The 22085-nt window shown below is 48.5% G+C and overlaps 1 protein-coding gene across 12 annotated transcripts in view; it reads right to left on the reverse strand.

The window, feature by feature from the left end:
* GGTA1 (glycoprotein alpha-galactosyltransferase 1 (inactive)) overlaps window positions 1-22085 on the reverse strand; it is a 66268-nt gene that overhangs the window by 12932 nt on the left and 31251 nt on the right. For 2 of the 12 annotated variants that reach the window (XR_004527088.2, XM_019946510.3), the window contains exons 2-6: window positions 18454-18569; window positions 9546-9634; window positions 2913-2948; window positions 1138-1203; window positions 141-242 (exon numbers count right to left, since the gene is read on the reverse strand). Coding sequence is in view for 11 of the 12 variants with exons in the window: in XM_019946510.3 (XP_019802069.3) it covers window positions 141-242; window positions 1138-1203; window positions 2913-2948; window positions 9546-9625 (284 nt within the window). In the remaining variant the exon portion in view is untranslated. Of the gene's footprint in view, window positions 1-140; window positions 243-1137; window positions 1204-2912; window positions 2949-9545; window positions 9635-10812; window positions 10951-17416; window positions 17576-18453; window positions 18570-22085 lie in introns of those variants that run through there. The other 10 variants (XM_033858518.2, XM_033858516.2, XM_033858515.2 and 7 more) reach the window with 10 other exon arrangements.

Here is a 22085-nt window from a genome sequence, read left to right on the forward strand (position 1 = left end):
AATCTGTTTTCAAAGTCTAATAGATGCTAAGACCCTGTCTCCTCAGTCAGGAACGCTCTCCCCGGCACTGTGGCCTATGCAGCCCCCACCGCTGCTGAGCTATGGGTTTACTGAACTTGGGGCAATGCTTCTTTTCTTACTGTGGATTAAACCAGTCCAAGAGCTGAAGCTCCTCTTCGTCCTCCTTTCTTTGTTCCTTTGCTTTGTCTGTATCTTCTTCTTCTTCGTGGTAACTGTGGGTCCTACATACAAAGGGAAAACAAGCTGAGGAAGGCAGGGAGGTGAGTGAGGATCCTGCAAAAACGGGTGCCAAGGGCTTCCCTGGGGGCGCAGTGGTTGAGAGTCCGCCTGCCGATGCAGGGGACACGGGTTCGTGCCCCGGTCCGGGAAGATCCCACATGCCGCGGAGCGGCTGGGCCCGTGAGCCATGGCCGCTGAGCCTGTGCGTCTGGAGCCTGTGCTCCACAACAGGAGAGGCCACAACAGTGAGAGGCCCGTGTACCGCAAAGAAAAAAAAAAAAAAAAAAAAAAACGGGTGCCAAGGCAGAGAACATGTGCACCAAGTGAATGTCTGGAGAAAGGTTCATGATACTATACGTTTATTCATAAAGATGTACTTTTGATGCAAAGGTGCAGTACTCACCTTTCTTATTATCCTCCCAGGTCAGCACAGTTAGCAATTTAATGACCCAACAACCATCAGGTTATTTCAGGGGGAGGGAAACTTCATAAAACCGTCCTCATGAAAACGTTTTAGCGTATGACAGTCTTTCCTGCAATCCCAACTTTAGCCTGAATTTCAGTCATCCTCAAGTTAAATGGGAAAAAACAAAAACATGAAAACCAAACTTAATGTCCCAGTCCCAACCATGAAATAGAGTCCTTGTGTGCTTCCAATAGGCCAGAAAGACAAGTGACTGAGTTTATGGCTGTGAAACCACTTTTTTTTTTTTTTTAAGTCTTTAATATTTTTTTTAACATCTTTTTTGGAGTGTAACTGCTTTACAACGGTGCGTTAGTTTCTGCTGTATAACAAAGTGAATCAGCTCTACATATATAAATATCCCCTTATGAAACCATTTTATTTGGACTCTATAGCGTCGGGTGGATAAACAGACCATCGTCTGACTGCCTTACCCATTGTTAAACCAGCTTGGAAACCACCAGCCCTTCTGCATGCTGCTGTCACCAACTTCTGGGTTTCTAAGAAATGAAAAAGATGACAAATGTTTTTAGAAAATGAGGCAGTCCCAAACTGGGGGTTTTCCAAACTCTTTTCATGGCAGGTCACTTTAAAAAAATTTTTTTTAAATCACTAATTCATAAAATGAGCCGAAGCGACACCGCTCTAGCTGAATGAGAGATGGACCTGACACTCCCTGGATCTCCCCTCCCTTGGGCGTCCCCTGGCGCTCAGCTCATCCAGGGAGCCCTAGCAGGGAGGGAAGGAGAGAAGAATGACAAGATGTGGAGGTAACTAATACCTAACTCTGGGTCCTGGATCTGCCGCTTACTAGTTGTGTGACTGTGATCGGACATTTTCTCCTCTGAAAAGTTAGATGCTAATAACAACAACAATAATAAATCTACCATGAAGGTGGCTTTGAAGACTAAACAAAGTAGCATACGTAAAAGAGCTTTCTAAGTTGAAAATGACTGTACCAAGTCGGCGTCTTTCAAGAAAACAGTGCACGTTTCCAAGAATGATCTCTTTTGCTAAACGAGGAGAATTTGAGTTGCTACAAAGGTCAGCAGTGACAGACTCAGGAAATCTGAGGGTCTCTAAACCAGAAAGAAGCTCAGCAATCTGTAATCAGAACCACTTTCACCACACACATGCTGAAGTGTCCACATTCACTGTGAGAGTCTCTCCAAGGTGGGCACCTTCCGGAGGCAGGAAAAGACGGGGAAGCCAGGGGATACAATGCCCTTCGGTTGGACAAATAAGGTGGTGAGGCATGAATGGGTATAAATAATAAGAAACCTATTTTAAAGCCCATCTACTTTCAAGAAGTGCTTGAGATGGTCTATGATTAAGAAGATATGGTTACTTTTTCTTTTTCCCACTTGCATAAAATGAATAAATTTTCCAAAATTCAAAAAAAAAGAAGGTATGGTTACAATAAATAGGGAAACAATACAAGAATAAAGACAAAACTAAACAAACCAAACAAAAACAAAAGGAAACAGAGGAACAGTTTAGTCACTCAGGTAGGTGTTTTCACATGACTTGGGTCATCTCAGCCACTCTGTGAGAATAAAAGTTTTACCTTTATTTTTATTTTATGGCTGAGATATTGGTTGAGTGGGTTTGAGCAAATTGCCAAGATCCCATGGCATGTAAGCACAAAAGCCAGGATTTAACACCAGGGGAGAAATTATATCAGAAATGAAGGCCGAGGAAAGTACAAGTTAAGCACAACACTTTGCTCTGAGCTTCTTGGCAACCAAGACAAAGACAGAAAAATGAAGGCTTACAGAGTCCTAACTGCCAATCCTCCTCCTCCTCCTCCTCCTCCTCCTCCACACACTGGTTCACTGGGAAACCCAAACTTTTTTCCTGATCCTTTGTCTCAACAAAATTTCTTGCAGGGGTCTTTATACAACATGTAGTGGGCTGCATAATGGACAATATCTACCCTGATTATTTTTATGAGTAAGGCAGGAATGTTCTCCAGACAACACTACTTAAAGAGACAGATAGTTGATGAGAAGCACGGACAAAACAAGAGTCACGGCTCTATAAAGGCAAGACTAGGGGGCTGGAGGAGTACAGGCCAGACCCCTGGGACCCCTCCCCTCCACCTGTGACCACAGCTGCATCACCACCTGCCATGTTAAGAATGGACTGTAGGGGTGCCAGAGTGGACATGGGAGGCATCCCATAGATATCTAGAATTCAAAGCACTTACTTTGACTGGTTTATCCAGAACAAAGAGGCTTCTGGGCTAAAAGCAAATGAGAAATAAAAACATATCATGTTACTTTTAATTTGGAGAAAACCATTATCATTGAAGTCCTGGGCTGAGTTGAGAGCTTGGGTTTTGTCTACTCCCAGGTTTCCACCTTCCTTTGAGATAGAACCAATGATATCAAGGGACTTCAGTCACTTCTGGATTACTCAGAACAAGGGGTGGGAAGAAGGTCTCTGGAGAATCTCAAATCTCAGTTAAAAACAAAAAAAAGATGGCAGCTCTCCATTGTCCAGGGTGGCCTTGCTGAGGGAGAGGCTCCACAGACAGGTCCCCTCCTGCCACCTGCTCAGGAATCACCCAGGATTATCTTAAAAACAACGACTGCAGAGCCAGCATACCACCAGCTCAGAGCCTTCTACAGAGCAGCCTCAAAGGGCATTTCTTTAGCCAACGAAGGCAGTGAGACCATCTGAAGGCACCTACAAGACTGGACCAGCGACTGTATGACTGCTCTAGGGGACCACCTCCCTTCATTCAACAAATACTTGCTGACAGTGTGTTACATGCCAAGTGCTGGGGATATGGCATTGACTGAGACAGACACAGTCCCTATGCGTCCTTGTGATGCAGACAAGCTACTGGGGACAGCAGGAAAAAAAAAGCGTAAGTAACCAGGAGCACTTAACAGGAAGACCTGGAAGGCTTCCCAGAGGAGGGGATAATGTTTTAGCTGAGTTCTGAAGGATAAATAGGAGTCCAGGGGAAGAGGAACTGGGAAGAATGTCCCTAACAGAGACAAAAATATGCAAAGGCCCTGAGAAAGGAAGGAGGCACTTAAATGTGCAAGGAAATAAACAGAGAAGTAGCCAGAGGTCCCCTCGCTGGGGCCTGCTGGGGATTTTGCCCTTGAAGAGTTTTAGGCAGGAGACGAATAGGGTCCTATCTGTAGGCCTTGTGAGAGTAGATATGGGTGACTAGCCATGAGGCTGGCAGTGGTCCAGGCCCAGGTCAAGGGAGCCAGGGAGATGGAGGGACAGGAGTGCACTGACTTGAGAGACATTTGGGGAGCAAAGGGACAGGACTTATAGTACTAGATTCCTCCATTGTTTTGTGCACGGAAGCTGTGCCCAATGGCTAAACCTTACTTGCTCACTTCTCCTCCCTGTGAATATAAAGGAGAGAGCTTGGCAGAAACAGGTCTGGACCTGGGCTCAGGTACCTGCCCTGGCTCAGCGCCTTTCTGGCCCCAGCTGCCCTCATCTCTGAAAACAATAAATGACTAATATTTGTTTCAGACTTTGCCTTCTGCCCCTGCTGGGAGTCCACATCTCCTGGTAGGAGTAAAATGCATGCCCTCTTTCCACCCATGTTTCCCCTCTGAGCTCAATACTTGTGGACCAAGCTCTAACGTCCCTTGTTTCTAAATCTGTTTATTGATCCGACAATATTCATAACAGCTAATACTTGGCCAGGGACTGTTCTAAGAGATTGACATGTATTAGCTCATTAAATCCTCACAACAATCAGTGAAGGAGGTTCTATTCTTCCTCAGAGGCACCTACACATTAAGTGGTTTTGTTCAAGGTCGTACTGCTAGGAGAAGAAACAGTATTTGAACCTGGGGAATCTGACTCCACGCCCTACAAGAGGAGGAAGGGAGAGGGGAGAGGAGGGGGCGGGCCCGCTGCAACTCAGCACTCAGACCCCCACCTGGCACTCAGGGCATCAATCTGCAGATTCAGATTCGCCACCTTGTCCCAACTTTTTAATCTGCCATCTTGCCCTTTGCACCCTCCTCTCCCAGAAGCCTTCGACATCTCAGGTCACAGCAACACCCACGCTGCAGTGTATGGCATTTGACACATATTCATCCTTCAAGGCACAGCTCAAATGCCACCTCTTCTGTGTCTTCCTTAGTACGATCCTAGCACAGTACCTGGCACACAGTAGATGCTCAATAAATATTTGTAAATGAAGGCAAAAAAAATAGATCCCTCTCTAAGCCAAACATAATCTTTGCCTTTTTGAACTCTCATGGCCCCTTTTCTCTCCCTCTGATGTCCTTCCTTCACTCGCATTGTTGGTTTTTTTTTTTAATTTAAATTTATCTAGGCTTTTGGTTTGATTTTCTAAATTTAACTTAAAAAATATATTTATTTATTTATTTATCGTTGTGTTGGGTCTTTGTTGCTGCGCACGGGCTTTCTCTAGTTGTGTTGAGAAGGGGCTACTCTTCGTCGCATTGCATGGGCTTCTCATCGCCGTGGCTTCTCTTGCTGTGGAGCACGGGCTCTAGATGCACGGGCTTCAGTAGTTGTTGCACGCGGGCTCAGTAGTTGTGGCTCACGGGCTCTGGAGCACAGGCTCAGTAGTTGTGGTGCACAGGCTTAGTTGCTCCATGGCATGTGGGATCTTCCCGGACCAGGGATCGAACCCATGTCCCCTGCATTTGCAGGTGGATTCTTAACCACTGTACCACCAGGGAAGTCCTGCATTTTTGGTTTATTGGTGTGTACGTCTGCTTGCTCCATCCAAAGCATAACCCCTTGAGGGTAGGAATTCTCCATGGCTCACACTGTATCCCTCACAGCACTCGGCATGAACAACCAGCTCAAGAAGGAGCCCCAGACGATGAATCAGATCTGAGTTCTAGTTAGAACTTGGACATAAATTCACTGTTAAGTCATTTCACCTATTTGGTCTCCATTTTGTCACTTGAAAAATGGGAACTCTCAGCTAAAGGAAGGGTTGTAATCGTGGGTCGAGAATGGGCTGCAATCAGACAGCCCCGGACCTAAATCTTCCTGAAAATGTGACTTTGAAAATTCACCTTTAACACTGTGGAGACTCAGTGTTCCTCATCTGGAAATGCTGACTAATACTTACTTGCAGGCCTATTTTAAGAACTGGAGGGAATGCACAGTGCAGTTCCTGGCACCTGCAAATGCTCAATAACTAGTAGCTGCTATCATCAAAAGCACCCTCACTATCATTACTTTATTACAACTTTTAAGGTTTCTTCCATCTCTAAAATTCTAAGAATTTTTTCTTATCCAGGCTCAAATCAAACATTCTTTCAGGATGCTCTACTGACAATAGTTCTCTTTCCTAATCAGTTGATGTGTCCGATTGAGTTATTTTACAACCCTTTTTAGCTACAGTGCTGCCCACCTGTCTAAGGTTAGTGCCCTCAGCTCACCTCAGATCATCACATGGTCAATTCACAGGGTGGCAAAGAAATCTGCTGCCTTTTAAACCTCTTGCAGACATTCAAACAGATTCCTCACACTGAAGAATTCTGTGGCAGCCGTCTGGGTGCCAGACTATGGCCCTGAAGAGCCGCCAGAACCTGCTCCAGTTACTGTGCAGAGAAGAGTGTGCCCAGCACTGAGAAATAACCCTCTTTATGGGAGGCTAGTGCCAAGATGCACATTTGGGCCTTTGGCTCCCATAATTTAATTTTGTGAAGTACCCAAAATATGGAAGTATGACTCTGGCTGCAATTCAAAACACCAAGGTTATCCAACCAAGCGTTCAGAGCTTGAAGGTTACCTACACAAGCAACTCAATTCAGGGGAGGAACCCGAAGGGCGCTTGCTCTTCTGTTGGAATCTTCCAACTGCTAGAGCTCTTCCTTCTATTATTTGCCAAAATCCCCTGTCCTATTCTGCCCTCTGAGCAGACGATGAGGATGGCGGTAAGGATGGTGATGATAATGGTGAGAGCAGCTAGCATTTACTGAGTGTGTTGCCCTAAGTGCTTTATACACAGTAACTTATTGAATCCACCAACCCTATGAGGCAGGTACTACTGTTATGCCCATTTAGAAGAAAAAATAATCCAGGTTTACTAAAGCTTTTACAGGTATACAAACTGGTCTGCTCCACAAATACACTCACTAAGACAGGGAGAACAGCCCCCCTATTCATCAGTCATTTCTTTATTTTTTTTAACTTATTATTTTATATTGGGGTATAGTTGATTAACAATGTTGTGATAGTTTCAGGTGTACAGCACAGTGATTCAGTTATACATATACGTGTATCTATTCTTTTACAAATTCGTTTTCCATTTAGGTTGTTACGTAATATTGAGCAGAGTTCCCTGTGCTATACAGTAGGTCCTTGTTGGTTATCCTTTTTTTTTTTTTTGCGGTACGCGGGCCTCTCACCGCTGTGGCCCCTCCCGCTGCGGAGCACAGGCTCCGGACGTGCAGGCTCAGCGGCCATGGCTCACGGGCCCAGCCGCTCCGCAGCATGTGGGATCTTACCAGACCGGGGCACGAACCCGTTTCCCTTGCATCGGCAGACGGACTCTCAACCACCGCGCCACCAGGGAAGCCCTGGTTATCCATTTTAAATACAGCAGTGTGTACACATCAATCCCAAACTCCCTAACTATCTCTCCCCCCACCCTTCCCCCCACCCCGGTAACCATAAATTTGTTCTCCCATTTTTAAAGATAGGGAAACTGAGGAACAGTGTGGCTGAATAACTTGCCCAAAGTCACAGAGGAGGTAAGTGGTGGCACAGGACCAGCCCCAGGCAGCCTAGCTCCAGACTTCAGCGAGGATATTTCCTCAGCCCTCAAGTATCTAAGGAAGCCCCGGGAACTCCCTGCATCCAACACTGACTGAGTCATCTTTTCTTTGGACTAAGTACCCACAGTTTCAATTCAAAAGATCTGGTTTATAGACCACTTCAACAGGGTCACTCTCTAGCTTGTCTTGTTTTTCTTAAAATGAGTTGTTCAGAATGAAACAGGATAACACTCCAGAAGCGGTGAGATCTATGCAGCAACCCAGGGAATAATAGCTCTGGAGTCCAGAGAATCCTCCTTCTACTGATGTACCTGAAAGTGCAGTTCCTTTATAAGCGGCCAAGATTGTCCTGCTGGCTCATCAAATCTTAGAAGTTAATAATTGAAAGAGACATTCTAATGTTCATCCAGGCCATCATCTTGAACTTGGGAGGCTTCTAAGACACTTCACCATGAAAATATCAGTGGTGGGCTTCCCTGGTGGCACAGTAGTTGAGAGTCCGCCTGCCGATGCAGGGAACACGGGTTTGTGCCCTGGTCCAGGAAGATCCCACATGCCGCGGAGTGGCTGGGCCCGTGGGCCATGGCCGCTGAGCCTGCGCGTCCGGAGCCTGTGCTCCGCAACGGGAGAGGCCACAACAGTGAGAGGCCTGCGTACCACAAAAAAAACAACAACAACAAAAAAAAAACAATGGTGACGAGACAGCTCTCCTGGCCCAGAATTGGAAGGTGGCCTTTTTTTTTTTTTTTTTAATTTATTTTATTTTTGGCTGTGTTGGGTCTTCGTTTCTGTGCGAGGGCTTTCTCTAGTTGTGGCGAGCGAGGGCCACTCTTCATTGCGGTGTGTGGGCCTCTCACTGTCACGGCCTCTCTTGTCTCAGAGCACAAGCTCCAGACGCACAGGCTCAGGAGTTGTGGCTCACGCCCTTAGTTGTTCCGCGGCATGTGGGCTATTCCTAGACCAGGGCCCGAACCCATGTCCCTGCACTGGCAGGCAGATTCTCAACCACTATGCCACCAGGGAAGCCCTAAGGTGGCCTTTTTGAAAGAAAGGCTGAGCTGTACCAATGCCTCTTAAGTCAAAACCATCATGCATTTTTGTAGCCACTTGCGGAGACTCCTTTCTGTCAGAGGCCTCTGCAGCTGGAATCTCCGAGGCATTGGTAGTTTCCAAAAACACAGAAGCAGCTCAAATATTTGGGGTGAATCCACTGATGAACTTGAAAACTCAGAAATATTTAATTCATCTTGCTTTCCAGGGTTAAAAGAAAGACAAAATACCCCAAAGTTTTGCCAGGCACAAATGAATCACCAGCAATTCAGAGTGTATTTTGCACCAAAGTCAACAACCTTGAGTTGTTCCTTTAAACTTAGCAAATATTTTAGGACTGCAAAAATCAGGGTGGATTTCTCATGGAATTCCTGTCTGAAATTTCTTAAGGTAATTTCCATATCTGGTCATATAAATAATTTAATATGACATTTTGGTCTTAATATGACCTTACTGTTTCTGGCTCTAGCCTACCCAGAACCGCAAAGGTATAAAAATCAAGACATTAGGAACATGGCGGAAGGAAGATAATTAATTACTTAGAAGGTGCATGAAGATCTAATGATTCTGGGCTTCCCTGGTGGCACAGCGGTTAGGAATCCACCTGCCAATGCAGGGGACATGGGTTCAAGCCCTGGTCAGGGAAGATCCCACATACTGCATAGCAACTAAGCTCACGTGCCACAACTGCTGAAGCCCGCGCGCCTAGAGCCCGTGCTCCTCAACAAGAGAAGCCACCACAATGAGAAGCCCGCGCACCACAACGAAGAGTAGCCCCTGCTCGCCGCAACTAGAGAAAGCCTGTGCACAGCAATGAAGACCCAACGCAGCCAAAAATAAAATAAATAAATCTTTTAAAAAAGAAAAAAAAAGATCTAATGATTTTAAAGACAGTCTAGGGCTCAGGGATACAGGAAGGATGGAACCCCTTCTTTATGGTGTCAGTTAATCCTAATTTTAATTCAACCTGCTGACCTGGCTGATACCTGGAGATTAGAGGAGACTTTCATTAACATCACTTTATCGTGTTTCATAATTACCTGTTGATATATTCCCAAAACACAACAATTACAGTTGAGACAACCAGCATTGACAGAATCACTTTTCCTTTGACATTCATTATTTTCTCCTGGGAAAAGAAAAGAAGAGGGGGAAAAATAGATTAAATGTTGAGAATGGGATATGGTTTTTAAGAAATGCTTCTACCCATATCCTTTCTAAAATGAAAAGTTGATGAATATTTAACGAGAGCTAAGGAGCATGTTCTACCTTAAACTGCATAGGCCTGTGATGGCAAATTAGCCAGTTCAATGAATTGACGGGGCTGCTTGGGTTGGGAAGGACGCTAAGGCCACTTTGAGGCTCAGAGGGAAAGTACCCTGATTGATCACAAGGTTCACCATGGACGTGGGAGAGTGGGGGTTGTTTGTTTATTTATTTACTTATTTTTATTGTAGTATAGTTGCTTTACAATGATGTGTTAGTTTCTGCTGTACAGCAAAGGGAACCAGTTATATGTGTACATATATCCTCTCTTTTTTGGATTTCCTTCCCATTTAGGTCACCACAGAGCATTGAGTAGAGTTCCCTGTGCTATATAGTAGGTTCTCATTAGTTATCTATTTTATACATAGTAGTGTATATATGTCAATCCCAATCCCCCACTTCATCCCATCCCCCCTTCCCCCCTTGGTAACCATAGGTTTATTCCCTACATCTGTAACTCTATTTCTGCTTTACAAATAAGTTCATCTGTACCATTTTTCTAGAGTGAGGGTCTAGCTAATGTTTCCCATGGACGCCAGCTGCCTCTGACTCAGATCGCCCCACCTCTTGGCATGTGATTTTGGGGAACCATCCATTCCTGAGCTCTGCTGCCCTTGATATACTGCCTATATGCCCATCCTCAGAGGGGAAAACTCCCTGGTCCTTTACAATCCAGACTCAACCACTTCCCAGCCAGCTCTTCTTCTCCACACCCACACAATCGACACACAGTAGGTATATAACTACTTCCTGATTGCCGCATGAAATTGTGATTGAAGGGGGAAGGGGTGATGGGTATGGAATAATGGTTTGGGAAGTACCTCAATTTGGGTAGTCGGGGAAGCCCTCACTGGGGAGGTGATTTTAAAGCTTCCCACGGGATGAAGATAGGATGGAAAAGGATGAAAAGTGCCATGAGAAAGGGTGAGAATATTTCGGAAACAGCATCTATACCAGACTGACCGAGAAAAAGCTTCTTGTGTTTGGAATAAAACAAAAGCAAAAAACCTGGACAAGAAGAAAATAGCGAAGTTGTCCCACCTGAGCGGCTGGAACGAGGGCGGGGTGGTGGTAGGAGGCAGTCAGAGGGTGGGCAGGGGCAGTCAGAGCCTGGAAAGGCATGGAAAGTGGGTGGGGACCCACCAAGGCATCTGAAGCTGAAGAATCACTTCATCCAACTTCGTTCAGAGAGACCCATCTGGGCGCTGGGTATGCAGAACGGATAAAAGGACAAGGGCAGACTATTTTAATGGTCACAAAGAGGAGGTGGCCTGCCTCAAAGGGTGGCTTCATTCAAAATATACTTTGGAGACAGAACTGATAGGATTTGGCTGGTAATTTAGTCATCAGGGATGAGGGAAGAAACAAGGTTTCTGCTTAAGCAGGCGGGTTGTAGCATTTCCTCAAATGGGTTGGAGGAGGAACAGGCTTGAAGGATAATGACCATGAATTGCCTTTTGGATGTGTGTATTTTGAGGAGTGTGTGAACACCTGAATGGAGACGAGTAAGCAAGTGGACTTCCAAGCCTGAAGTTCACGGGAGAGATGTGGGCAGGCTGTGCAGTTGGAGGAGCTGTCCACGGACCCAGGACAGTATTTAACGTGAAGGGAATGAATTCGATTACCAAGGAGAGAATGTAGAGAGAAAAAAAGGAAGGAGGGCCCTGGGCTGAAGCTTGAAGATGCCAACACTTAGAGGTAGGATAGAAGAGGGGGCGAGAAGGAGAGGACCAGGAGGTGGAGAAAACACAAGAGTGGACACGTGGGAGCCAATGTCATCGCCTTGGGGAAGCCACTTCCCAGCTCCACCCCTGACCACCAGCGAAGCCCCCTTTCTCTCCTCCAGCTCCCTCATCACTTTATTTACGTTGCTGTACACATCACCTTGGGAGGCGGCTCATGTGGTAACGTCCACATTTTGGCTGTCTCCCCTAATCATTCGTTTGAGCTTCCTGAGGGCCGAAAGGACGTCTTCTTCTTTTTTTTTTTTTGGCCACACCACGTGGCATGTGGGATCTTAGTTCCCTGACCAGGGATGGAACCCATGTCCCCTGCACTGGAAGCATGGAATCTTAAACACTGGACTGCCAGGCAAGTCCCAGGAAGGATGTCTTCTTATTCAACCCTGAATCCCCAGTGCCCCACAGACAGCAGACGGGGCTGTCAATAAATGTCTGGTGAGCGCATGAGATAAAATGAGAATGGCACTGAGATGTGTCCTTTCAGGGGACAGGTTATTCTCCAATTCTTTTCAAAGAGCGTTCTGAGATGATTCCCGGCTTGGATCTCACATGCTCCATCACCTTTATTATTAAATCCAGTTAAAGAAGAAAAGGTATGGGATCAGCCATGACACTCTATTCCTTCTTTTTTTTTTTTTTTTTTTGTGGTACGCGGGCCTCTCACCACTGTGGCCCCTCCCACTGCGGAGCACAGGCTCCAGACGCGCAAGCTCAGTGGCCATGGCTCACAGGCCCAGCTGCTCTGCGGCACGTGGGACCTTCCCGGACCGGGGCACGAACCCATGTCCCCTGCATCAGCAGGCGGACTCTCAACCACTGTGCCACCAGGGAAGCCCTCTATTCCTTCTTGCTTAAAAGGTGCGTTCTGTTTGGAAATGGAAAAGCCAGGGCTGAACTCAAGGTCATAACTCAACCTCCAGCTTTCAGATACAACTGTGATCGGTGGTGTTCCAGAGACCGTGAGAAGATGAGCCTTCTGGGCCACAGGGAAACCTCGGTCTCAAGCTTCTTCCCTGTGAATACCTCGTGAGCTTGCACAGACAGCCCGGGGCCCACAGCAAAGTTACAAAATGCAGAGGGCTGCATGCAACTCGGCCCCGCTGCTGGAAGAAGCCACTTGATTTCTATGTCAACAGCATTAGCACTGAGTGCAAGGAAAGGCCTGGGTGTGGAAGCAAACAGATCTGGACTGAGACTGTGGCCATCTCTCTCTGCCACTGTCTTCAGCCCCAGAGAAGTGTGGATGGTGATAGAACACAGGAGCTTGGGAATGAGGCGGGGATTTGAGACACATGAAAATGGGTAACTCCGAACATGTAAGCATCTTTTCAGACCCTCACCCAACTCCAAGCTCTGAGAACCAAAAGCCTGTTTATAATTCAATTGGCATCAGGCCCTAACGGACATGAGGCTATTTATAAACGTTATCCCACTTAGTGAGACTGTTTAAATGTTTCTTTGCATAAATATTGATGTATTTTGTTACGTGCTTGCTCCTGCTGCACGGGTGCATTACATAATATGATAAGTACCCGGCATGTAAAAAGTTCTGAATTCCGACATATCTGGCCCTAGGGATTCAGAAAAGGGATGGTGGACCTGTAATGGGTCACGTTTAGGTGGGTTTCCTCGTCTCTAAAATGGGGTTAAAAATGGTGATGACTGTAAGAGTTGGCATCCATAAAATATTTAGCATCGTGCCTGGCACCATATAAATGCTCAAAAAAGGCTAGTTCGGGCTTCCCTGGTGGCGCAGTGGTTGAGAGTCCGCCTCCCGATGCAGGGGACACGGGTTCGTGCCCTGGTCCGGGAGGATCTCACATGCCGCAGAGCGGCTGGGCCCGTGAGCCATGGCCGTTGAGCCTGTGCGTCCGGAGCCTGTGCTCCGCAACGGGAGAGGCCACAACAGTGAGAGGCCCGTGTACCGCAAAAAAAAAAAAAAAAAAAAAAGCTAGTTCTTACTAGTGGTATCCATAAAACAGGCTGTTGGGAGGATCCAGTGAAGACAGCACAGTGCCTGGTAGTTAGCAAGAGCTCAGAGCATATTTGAGAGAAAAGAATAAGGGTTTTGGAATAAGAACATGTTAAACAATAAAGTGCAAACTGATGCAGATTCGGGACTCGAAAGGTTTATCCAGCTGTTCTGTGCTGCAGCCTGATTAAGAGCCCCTTGGCAATGCCAGGCGACTTTGATTTTCTTTGATCAAGCCCAGGCCATCCGAAGCTTTATCAACCCCACCTGCTGAGGATCAAACGCAAATTTTCTCCTGGTGTAAGAAACATTAAATAGAGAAACGCACAAGCTCTCATGGTAGAGAACATGGACGCTTACATCAGGGAGAGCCTGATATAAAATCAGACACACCCCCTAATCCCCTCTCCAAATGCAGCTGTTTGATTTTTTAATTTCAGAAATTAGCCTCAGAGGCAACTCTAGAAGCCCATTTCTTTCTGGACTCTATAAATGACATGAATCTGCTTACTTTTGCTGCGGCCAGGCATCACTCTTGTTGGAAACTTACAGTTGGAAGCTGTGCAAATGAGCCGATCTCACATCCTTTAGCAAAGCACTGGAAATGGGTGTATACACGCTTCCTGGAATCTGGAACCCCAGTGTCTGGGGACAGAAAGGTTGGCAGGGTGGCCAGCGGGTCTTCTAAAACATTTTAATTTTTCTCTCTGGATAAAATGAGGCATTTGGCAGCCAATGGGGCCTAAAAGCCCTTCGCTGATGTGTTTGTCTCTCAGAATTTTCAAAACTGTGTCATTCTGAAGATTCGTGGTTGACTCTCTGACCCACCAAGTAGGAAAGTTGGGGTTGCTTCCAAATATCCCATTTAAGGGGTTGAGCACAGAATTAGGACCTACAGAGTACTAGCACCCTGCCTTATATGGGAGAGTGTAACTAGCTGAGTCACCTGGACCCCACCCCTCAGAGGATCATGTGAGCCCAGCCAGGCGCAGTTCCACCTGAGCCCTCCCAGCATCTCCCAGGCCCTCTTGTCATGGTGTTTGCGATTTCCCTCTGAATCCATCCCACCACTGGCACAGGCTGCTCCTGGGCCACTCCCAGAACTCAGTCCACAGGAAACCGTCCCCACTCCTTGCTAAAAACCTGGGTGCATTTCGCAAGGCAGGGTCACACTGTAAGCCTGTCATTCCTCCGCCGTCCTCGCCCCCTCCCCCCGCCTCCTCTTCCACTTCTGTTTGCCTGGAGTGTCAGACATTTCCATGTGGCCCATAAATTAATTCTTCCACACAGAATGATACACACACCCACGACTTCAGAGAATCTCCTAGTTTCACCCCAACTGATCTAAGTCAAGGTATTCCTTCCAGATAGAATTCCTCTCTGAAAGGAATTCTCGTGGCCCTTGTTTTCTCCATCCCATGTCGGGAAAAGGTGAGCATCTCAGCTGAATCACAGCACTCAGAAGCCCTGGAAAAGCCATTATCTTGGGAGAGAATGGCAACAGCAGCGGCAGAGGAAACCAAACCTTCCTGCAGGCTGAAGAATCTTCCTCTCTCCCCGTGATCCTTCCCCCTGCCCCTGGAACCCACAAGTGTTGCAAACAAAACAAAGCAGCTAAGGGGGTGGGGAGAGGGCTCAGGAGCTGACTGGGTATTAGTCACCCTGCACAAAACTCCGCTAAGAACCTGCAGCCCTATATGCACCACCCGGGGCAAGTTCTCTGGCTCTGAGCCTCTATTTACATAGACAAAAATGGAGCTTCAAACGCCCTCCTCTGGGGTTCTTGAAAGGACAAAAGGAGACATGTTTGCACAGCACATTGTGACTGGTGGTCAGTAACTGCTCCACCAATGGCCGTGGAAACAAGGATGACGCTTTCTCAGGGGAGAGATTCAGAAAGGCGTGGCTCTGAGGGCAGAGCTGTGGTTCCCTCCGAGAGGAGACTTGGCCCTCCAGGGCAGCACCACACAGAAGAGTCAAGCGAGAGCCCTCCACGCCACGCGGTGATGCTGTGACGGTCAGCTCGGCTCCCCACTGCCCCCAGCTCGGGGTGCCGCTGTGCATGGCCTTTGCCCCCGTGGCTCACCATGGGCAGTGAAGGAAGCGGCGGCTCAAACGTCACGCCAGCTCCCACACAGAGCGGCTTTGGGAACCAGGGTCACGGGTTCCTCTGGCCTCAGTCTCCCCAGCCTTGAAACAAGTCCTCAGGCTTTCCTGATGGACCTAGGACCTGGATGAGAAATCAGCCACAGGGCTGGAAGTCTCATTTTATGAGGACAAGTTCACTCAGCCACATGGAGCTCGTCTTGCTGCAATGGCCCGCAGATTCCTGGAAGTGATGATCAAGAGAGAGGACGGCCAAGCAACTCATGTTGAGCCCACAGGCCAACTGATCCAGAAGTTTATGAAACCTCTGAGTCAGGACCCCCCGGCAAGACTGGGCCTGCTCTCCCACTGGGGTGTAGAGTGGGGAAAGCCCAAACGCTGCCCCGAGGCGAGGCACTGCTCCTGCCTGGGGGAATCACTCCAGCCTGGGTGCCTGTCCCAGGGCTGCAGGTGGGGCCTGAATACTGACCCCACTCCCTGCAGACCTACCTGGGTCCCAGGAACAACCTGCCCCAGCTAGGCCTTGCTGAGCTCCCAGGAGCCCCCCACTTTGATCCACAAGAGAAGGAGCTGAACTAGCTGCTACTCTGCTCCCTGCTCAGGGGTCCCAGTGATCCAGACCTCACAGCCACCTGGTACCCACACCCCCCTCCCGCCATCCAGGATCGAAGAGCTGAGTTCTTCAGAGATCTGGCTGGCGCCAGCTGAGCAAGAAAGTGCCAGAAGGTTCACAGCCGTGGCATCACCGATAACAAGTTGTAAAGCTGAAAGAAACTTCTAAACTCGCAGCTATAAAAAGCAACCACTGACTAACCATGCTAGAGGCAAAACGGATTGGTCTTTGTCTCTGTTAAAAATGATACTACAAAATCAGCAGAGAGGCAGCCCAGGAGTACGCAGCCAAAGTATGACAGGGGCATCAGACAGCTGAGCAATACTGATCATTTTCTATTACTTTCACATTTTATTAGGATGTTTTCTGGATTTTGTCCTATGTGGAGTATTAGTCAATTTTTGTTATTTGTTGGGATGTCTCCTCACATTCTAAATAGTTTTCCATAACCATGGGTTTCACATCCACGGATTCAACTAACCACGGATCGAAAATGTTAAAAAACAAAAAATTCCAGAAAGTTCCAAAAGGCAAAACTTGAATTTGCTGCGTCCATGCAACTATTTACATAGCATTTACATCATACTCGGTATTGTAAGTGATCTCCAGGTGACTTAAAGTGAACAGGAGGATGTGTGTAGGTTATACGCAAATACTATGCCGTTTATGTAAGGGACTTGGGCATCTTCAGATTCTGGTGTCTGTGAGATCCTGGAACCAATCCCCTGTGGATACCGAGGGACGACTGCATTCACTTCCACACTAATATTATACTTGCAACTCTGCATTCTTTTTCTTAAAGTGGACCCTGAAAATTGAATAAGCTTCTGGCCCTGCAACACTTGGATGCCCCCCAACTGAACCAGGCCAGGCCCCAGGCTAAATGCTTTACCAGTAATCTCTCAGGTAAGCCTCACAACGACCCTGTGAAGGCATTCTAGTATCATGCTCATTTTACACATATGAAAATGGAGGCTCAGAAAGGTTAAGTGACTTGCCTAATGCCACACAGCATAAAGTGGTGGAGCCAGGATTCAGGTCCAGAGAGCTGGCCTCTAGTGTCCACCCTTTTAACTCTTTTGTTCTCAGTAAACAGGCAGGCTTACCCATGGACTAACCACCCATGTGTCTCTGCAACATCCTCTCATTTTGCCTTTCATGATTACCACTTAGCAATTGACCCAAAGCCAGCTAATCACAGGCTAGACTCACTGAGGGGCTAGCTGCTCCTTGGACCAGCTGGTGAGCACTGGCTCAACTCCTCTGCCATTTCCAGGTGCCTCTTGTGTGCCTGGTGTGGGAGCCTTCCGCACTCACTCCATCCTGTTCATCCCTCATCCTGGTCAGCGCGGCGGCTTTTAGCTGAGGAAACTGAGCTTTGGCAAAGGCTGAGATAGATCACTGGGCTCACCCACAGGTGGGTGGTGTGTTTGAAAGGCAGACCCTGTGCCTCCCAGGCCCAGCTTTGGCAGGGGGTGGTGCTGAGGGTGAGGAGGGAGAATGCTGCTTTATCCTAAAACCTCTCTAAATTGGTGGGCATTACGGGGAAATGCTCCCTGTTGGGAGAAACATGTTATAATTCGTGGGGGAAAAAAAGTGCATGGAGGGCTGTTTCCAGTTATGTTTTTCATTACAAGGGTCAGAGTAAACACAGACGGAGGAAAACAAGAGACAAGCTTCAGACTAAATATACAACTAGCTGTCGCTCCAGCCATCACAGACGGAACAACCTGTTCTCGGAGGGACGTCTTGTAGTGCCCTTTCTTGAATCCCCTTCAGGAAATCTGAAGCCTGGATCCAGCCAGCTTTTCCTTGCTGCCTGGCCCAGAAATCAGTGTGCAAGAGTTTTTCCAAGAGAAAGAAGGGGAGGTAAATGAAGGGTCGGCGCTGCCCTGAGAGGGCTCTGCATCCACCCGCAACGCAGGTCCTGGGCCCCAAGACTCGCCCTCCTGCCCCTGCAATGGCACTTTGAGTCCTGCACAGAAAACCCCAGGCTGCAGCCACGCCCTGTGAGGTCCTGCCAGGGGCAGCAAACTAACAGGAACTGGACCAGCATCCCACCAGCACCCACTTGATCCGACGCCGGGGAGAGGAGGACTCTGTCTTCTTCTAGAACTACCGAGGGGACCAGCAAGCAGTTAGGGGGAGAGCGGGGTTCCTCCCCCAGGGGCATGCACGCCGCAGCTGGCTCACAAAACCCCCAGTGACCCCGACAAGGCAGAGGTAAATCATTTCAACATGTCACGTACCTCATCGTCTGCTTCTCTCCCCCCAGAGTAAAAGGCAAAACAACAAAGTTCTATTGAGCTCCGTTCTGCAGAAGGAGGCCGGGCTGGGAGGAAAGGAAGGTGCTCCGTTCCAACTCCTGTCAAAAGAATAAACAGCTGTTTCGGGAAGAGGGGGGCAGACGGATCCCGCAGCAGCAGTCAGGGCTTTGTTCCTTGCTGGCCCTGCGAAGTGGGCCGTTTATCAGGCCTGTTGACTCAGAGCTGCATGCCAAGGCAGAGACGTTCCTCTCTGGGCCCGGGAACGGCCCGGCCTCCCTCACCAAGCGAACCTACAGGTCCAAACTAGGGCTGGTGTTGGAGGAGGGAAGGCCACCACCCTTGGGAGAGACGTACAGGCCACCTGCGTCACCCGCTCCTGGGCGAAAATGAGAACCGTTCTGAACCCAAACAACCCCAAGTGACAGCTACCAGGAACAGCTGATGGAGAGTTAAAAAGGAAGGGAAAAAAATGGAGAGGGGTGCTTGAAGGAGAGAGTCCTCAAGACTCCTGTTGTCAGCCACCTAAACGTTCCTCCACATCGAGCCTCTCTTCCACATCCTTTAGGCTTCAGAAGTTGTTTTGTTTGAGCGCTATTTTTATAGAACGTTCTGAGATCGCCCGCATTGCAAGCCGAGCTATAAGAACTTTAAAAGGTCACTGAGGCCCAACCCTGCTCTTTGGCTGAATAATGCTTAACCCTTCCCACACCCACCTCCAGCTCCCAAAATAGAACTTCCCAGCTGGAAGGGACCTCACAGCGGTGGATTTTCAAATATTGAAACAGCGAAAGCTTTAAAAAAAAAAAAAGCACATGAAGTCATTCTCAGAACCCCTATGTGAAACAGAGGACACAGGGAGCTGTGGTTGATGCAGGGAAATGAAGCTTAAAGCCCCCCTACCCATCTCTCCCAAGTGGCCCTGGACACCTCCTTGGGAGTACAGACTGGAAACCCCAGAGAGACCAAGGAGACGGGACCAAAACCAGATGGAAAGGGGCCAAGGACTGCCCCCCAGCCTCCAAGGGATGCCTAATCCAGCCTCTTCCTCTTGTTCTCCAGAGCCTTCACGGCCCCCTCCTCTGCGGGCATGAGCTAGTCGACCAGTCTTCAGGGTCTGGAAGTGCTGCTTAACTACTTACTTAAATCCTTCCTGCCGGCATCTACTACAGCTAACCCAGCCACACCTTACAACCCAGTTATTCCACCCAGGTCTATACCTCAAAGAAAGTACACATAAGCTCACCCAGAGACACGGACTGGAACATTCACAGTGCACCAAAAACTGGCAACGACCCCAAGGCGCACCATCAGACAGATCGGGTGCGATCGAGCGTGGGAGTCCACGTACGTCAGCGAGAAGTAACCAGCTACAGCCACTGACAGCAGCAGGATGCGTCTCACACACACTTCTTTCTCACTGAGCGAAAGCAGGCCTGGGTGACTCCATTCATTGAGCGTTCAGAAATAGGCAAAACCAACCTGTGGTGCTAGAAGTCAGAGAGGGGGGTGGTAGAGACTGGGAAGGGGCCCCGGGGGAGTTCCATGCTGTTTCTTGAGCCAGGTAGTGGTTACACAGGTGTGTCTACCTCGTGAAAATTCATCCCAAATGTCCCTTCTCTGTGTGTATGTTAAGAGCAAAAGTGAACAGAAACCCTCCTGCTGGAAACTGCATTCTCTGGGGCATTCTGTCTTTCCCTGACTCTGGCTCTCAGGACACAGGGTCACGGATAGACCTTGCTTTTTTCCTTCTCTTGGGGTGGACCTCCCAATACCGAGCACCACGGAGCACCTCACTATGGGCTCAGGGAAGATCTGTTGCATTAAATGATCCAGGCATCTGTACTGTGGTCAACAGGGAAGGGAAAGATGACAGCCTTTGGAGGCTAAGGAGCTGCGCTAAGATAAACCGGTCCTTTCTACGAGCAAGCACTGATCACACGGGTCTTCCGTTTTATAGTTTACAAAGCAGCCTCTCGCCTTTAGCTCAGTGAGTCCTCAGGCTCACCCACCCAGGGGTCAGGGAAGGGAGGGAGGCTCTGAGAGCCTCTGCGACTTGCTCGAGGTCACCAGCTGGTGGGTCTCATGCCACCCTTCCTCCTGAGCTGCCCCCGGGGGACACTCTACAGGTTAGTGGAATCAGAAGCTCCAGGTTGGTTAACCACAGCTCGACAGAGCATGCAAACCTGGAAGGCAGAAAATTCAACTTCCAGAGGATCCAACATGAAATTCCTCCTTCCCTGAAGCACAGACTCTCAAAACAAAGGAGCACATACTTGTGGTCGGTTTTTAATTGAGAGGAGGGGAACTGGAGCAAGGGAGCCTCAGGCCATGTTGCTCTGCTGATCAAAGGAGGCCAGAGGCTGTCCAGGTTAAGAGCCTGGCATCCCGGCCAGGCTGACTAATCTCATCACTCGATGGTCACCAAGGTCCCTTCCAGCCCTAACAGTCCACGGGCCTGTCAGACGACAGCCAGCATTCAGGGCCTGTCTGTCTGCCACACCCCAACCTAGAGGCTCACACAGCCTCAGAGCTGCAGCCCAGGTGTGGAGATGCCCTGGCTTCACATCCCAGACCCCTTCCGGCCGGGAATCACGAAGGATCAGACCCCCACCCTGCTTACCTCTGTGGAAGTGTGAGGATTAATTGTTCTTGGCCAAGAATGCTACAGACACAAAAGTTTCAGGCTGTCACTGTTTGTTGAATCCTGAATGTGTTCAGGGCAGTTATAAAAGACATTTTTTTTTTTTGCGGTACGCGGGCCTCTCACTGTTGTGGCCTCTCCCATTGCGGAGCACAGGCTCCAGACGCACAGGCTCGGTGGCCATGGCTCACGGGCCCAGCCGCTCCGCGGCATGTGGGATCCTCCCAGACCGGGGCACGAACCCGCGTCCCCTGCATCGGCGGGCGGACTCTCAACCACTGTGCCACCAGGGAAGCCCTATAAAAGACATTCTTGCTGATGCTCGTGAGTGCTGGAGCAATTTGGTTGGTTTCCCCTTCTCTGTGTTGGGGGTAATCATAGTCCCCACCTCTCAGGGTAGGCCAGGAGCTTAGAGCATGGTGGTTCTGAATTTGGACTCTGGGCCCAGGCTGCCTGGATTTGAGTCCTGGCTCTGCCCCATATGCTGTGCAATCCTGGGCAACTTACTTAACTTCTCTGTGTCTCTGTTTCTACAGCCTATAAAATGGGGATAATAGTACTTGTATGGTAGCTGGCACATGGTAAGGGTATAGAGATACATATTACCCAGTGTTGCAAGAATTAAGGAGCTACTCCTTGAAAAGTGCTTGAGGTTCTCCATCACTGATAGTCTCTAGTGTTCGATTAATCCAAGGTTGCCGTTCCCTCGATTTTACATCGGTGTACGAAATAAAAATTTTGATCATGTATTCCTCCAGGTTGGGGAAACGTGGGGAAGGAGAGGTTCCAGCCAATGTTTCCATTACCATTAAGTACTGCCACACACCTGTGAGCATCAGCGCTGAAATGATCTTGGTGAAAGCCCATGTGGCAAATAACTGCACCCGGGAGAGTTTGCACCTCCAAGTCTATTATTTCCTTGAGAAGAGCTGGAAACATGAAATCATGATGACTCTTTCCAAGCAACGCACAG

This window comes from Tursiops truncatus, chromosome 6 (assembly GCF_011762595.2).
Source record: "Tursiops truncatus isolate mTurTru1 chromosome 6, mTurTru1.mat.Y, whole genome shotgun sequence".
NCBI classification, from domain to species: Eukaryota; Metazoa; Chordata; class Mammalia; order Artiodactyla; family Delphinidae; genus Tursiops; species Tursiops truncatus.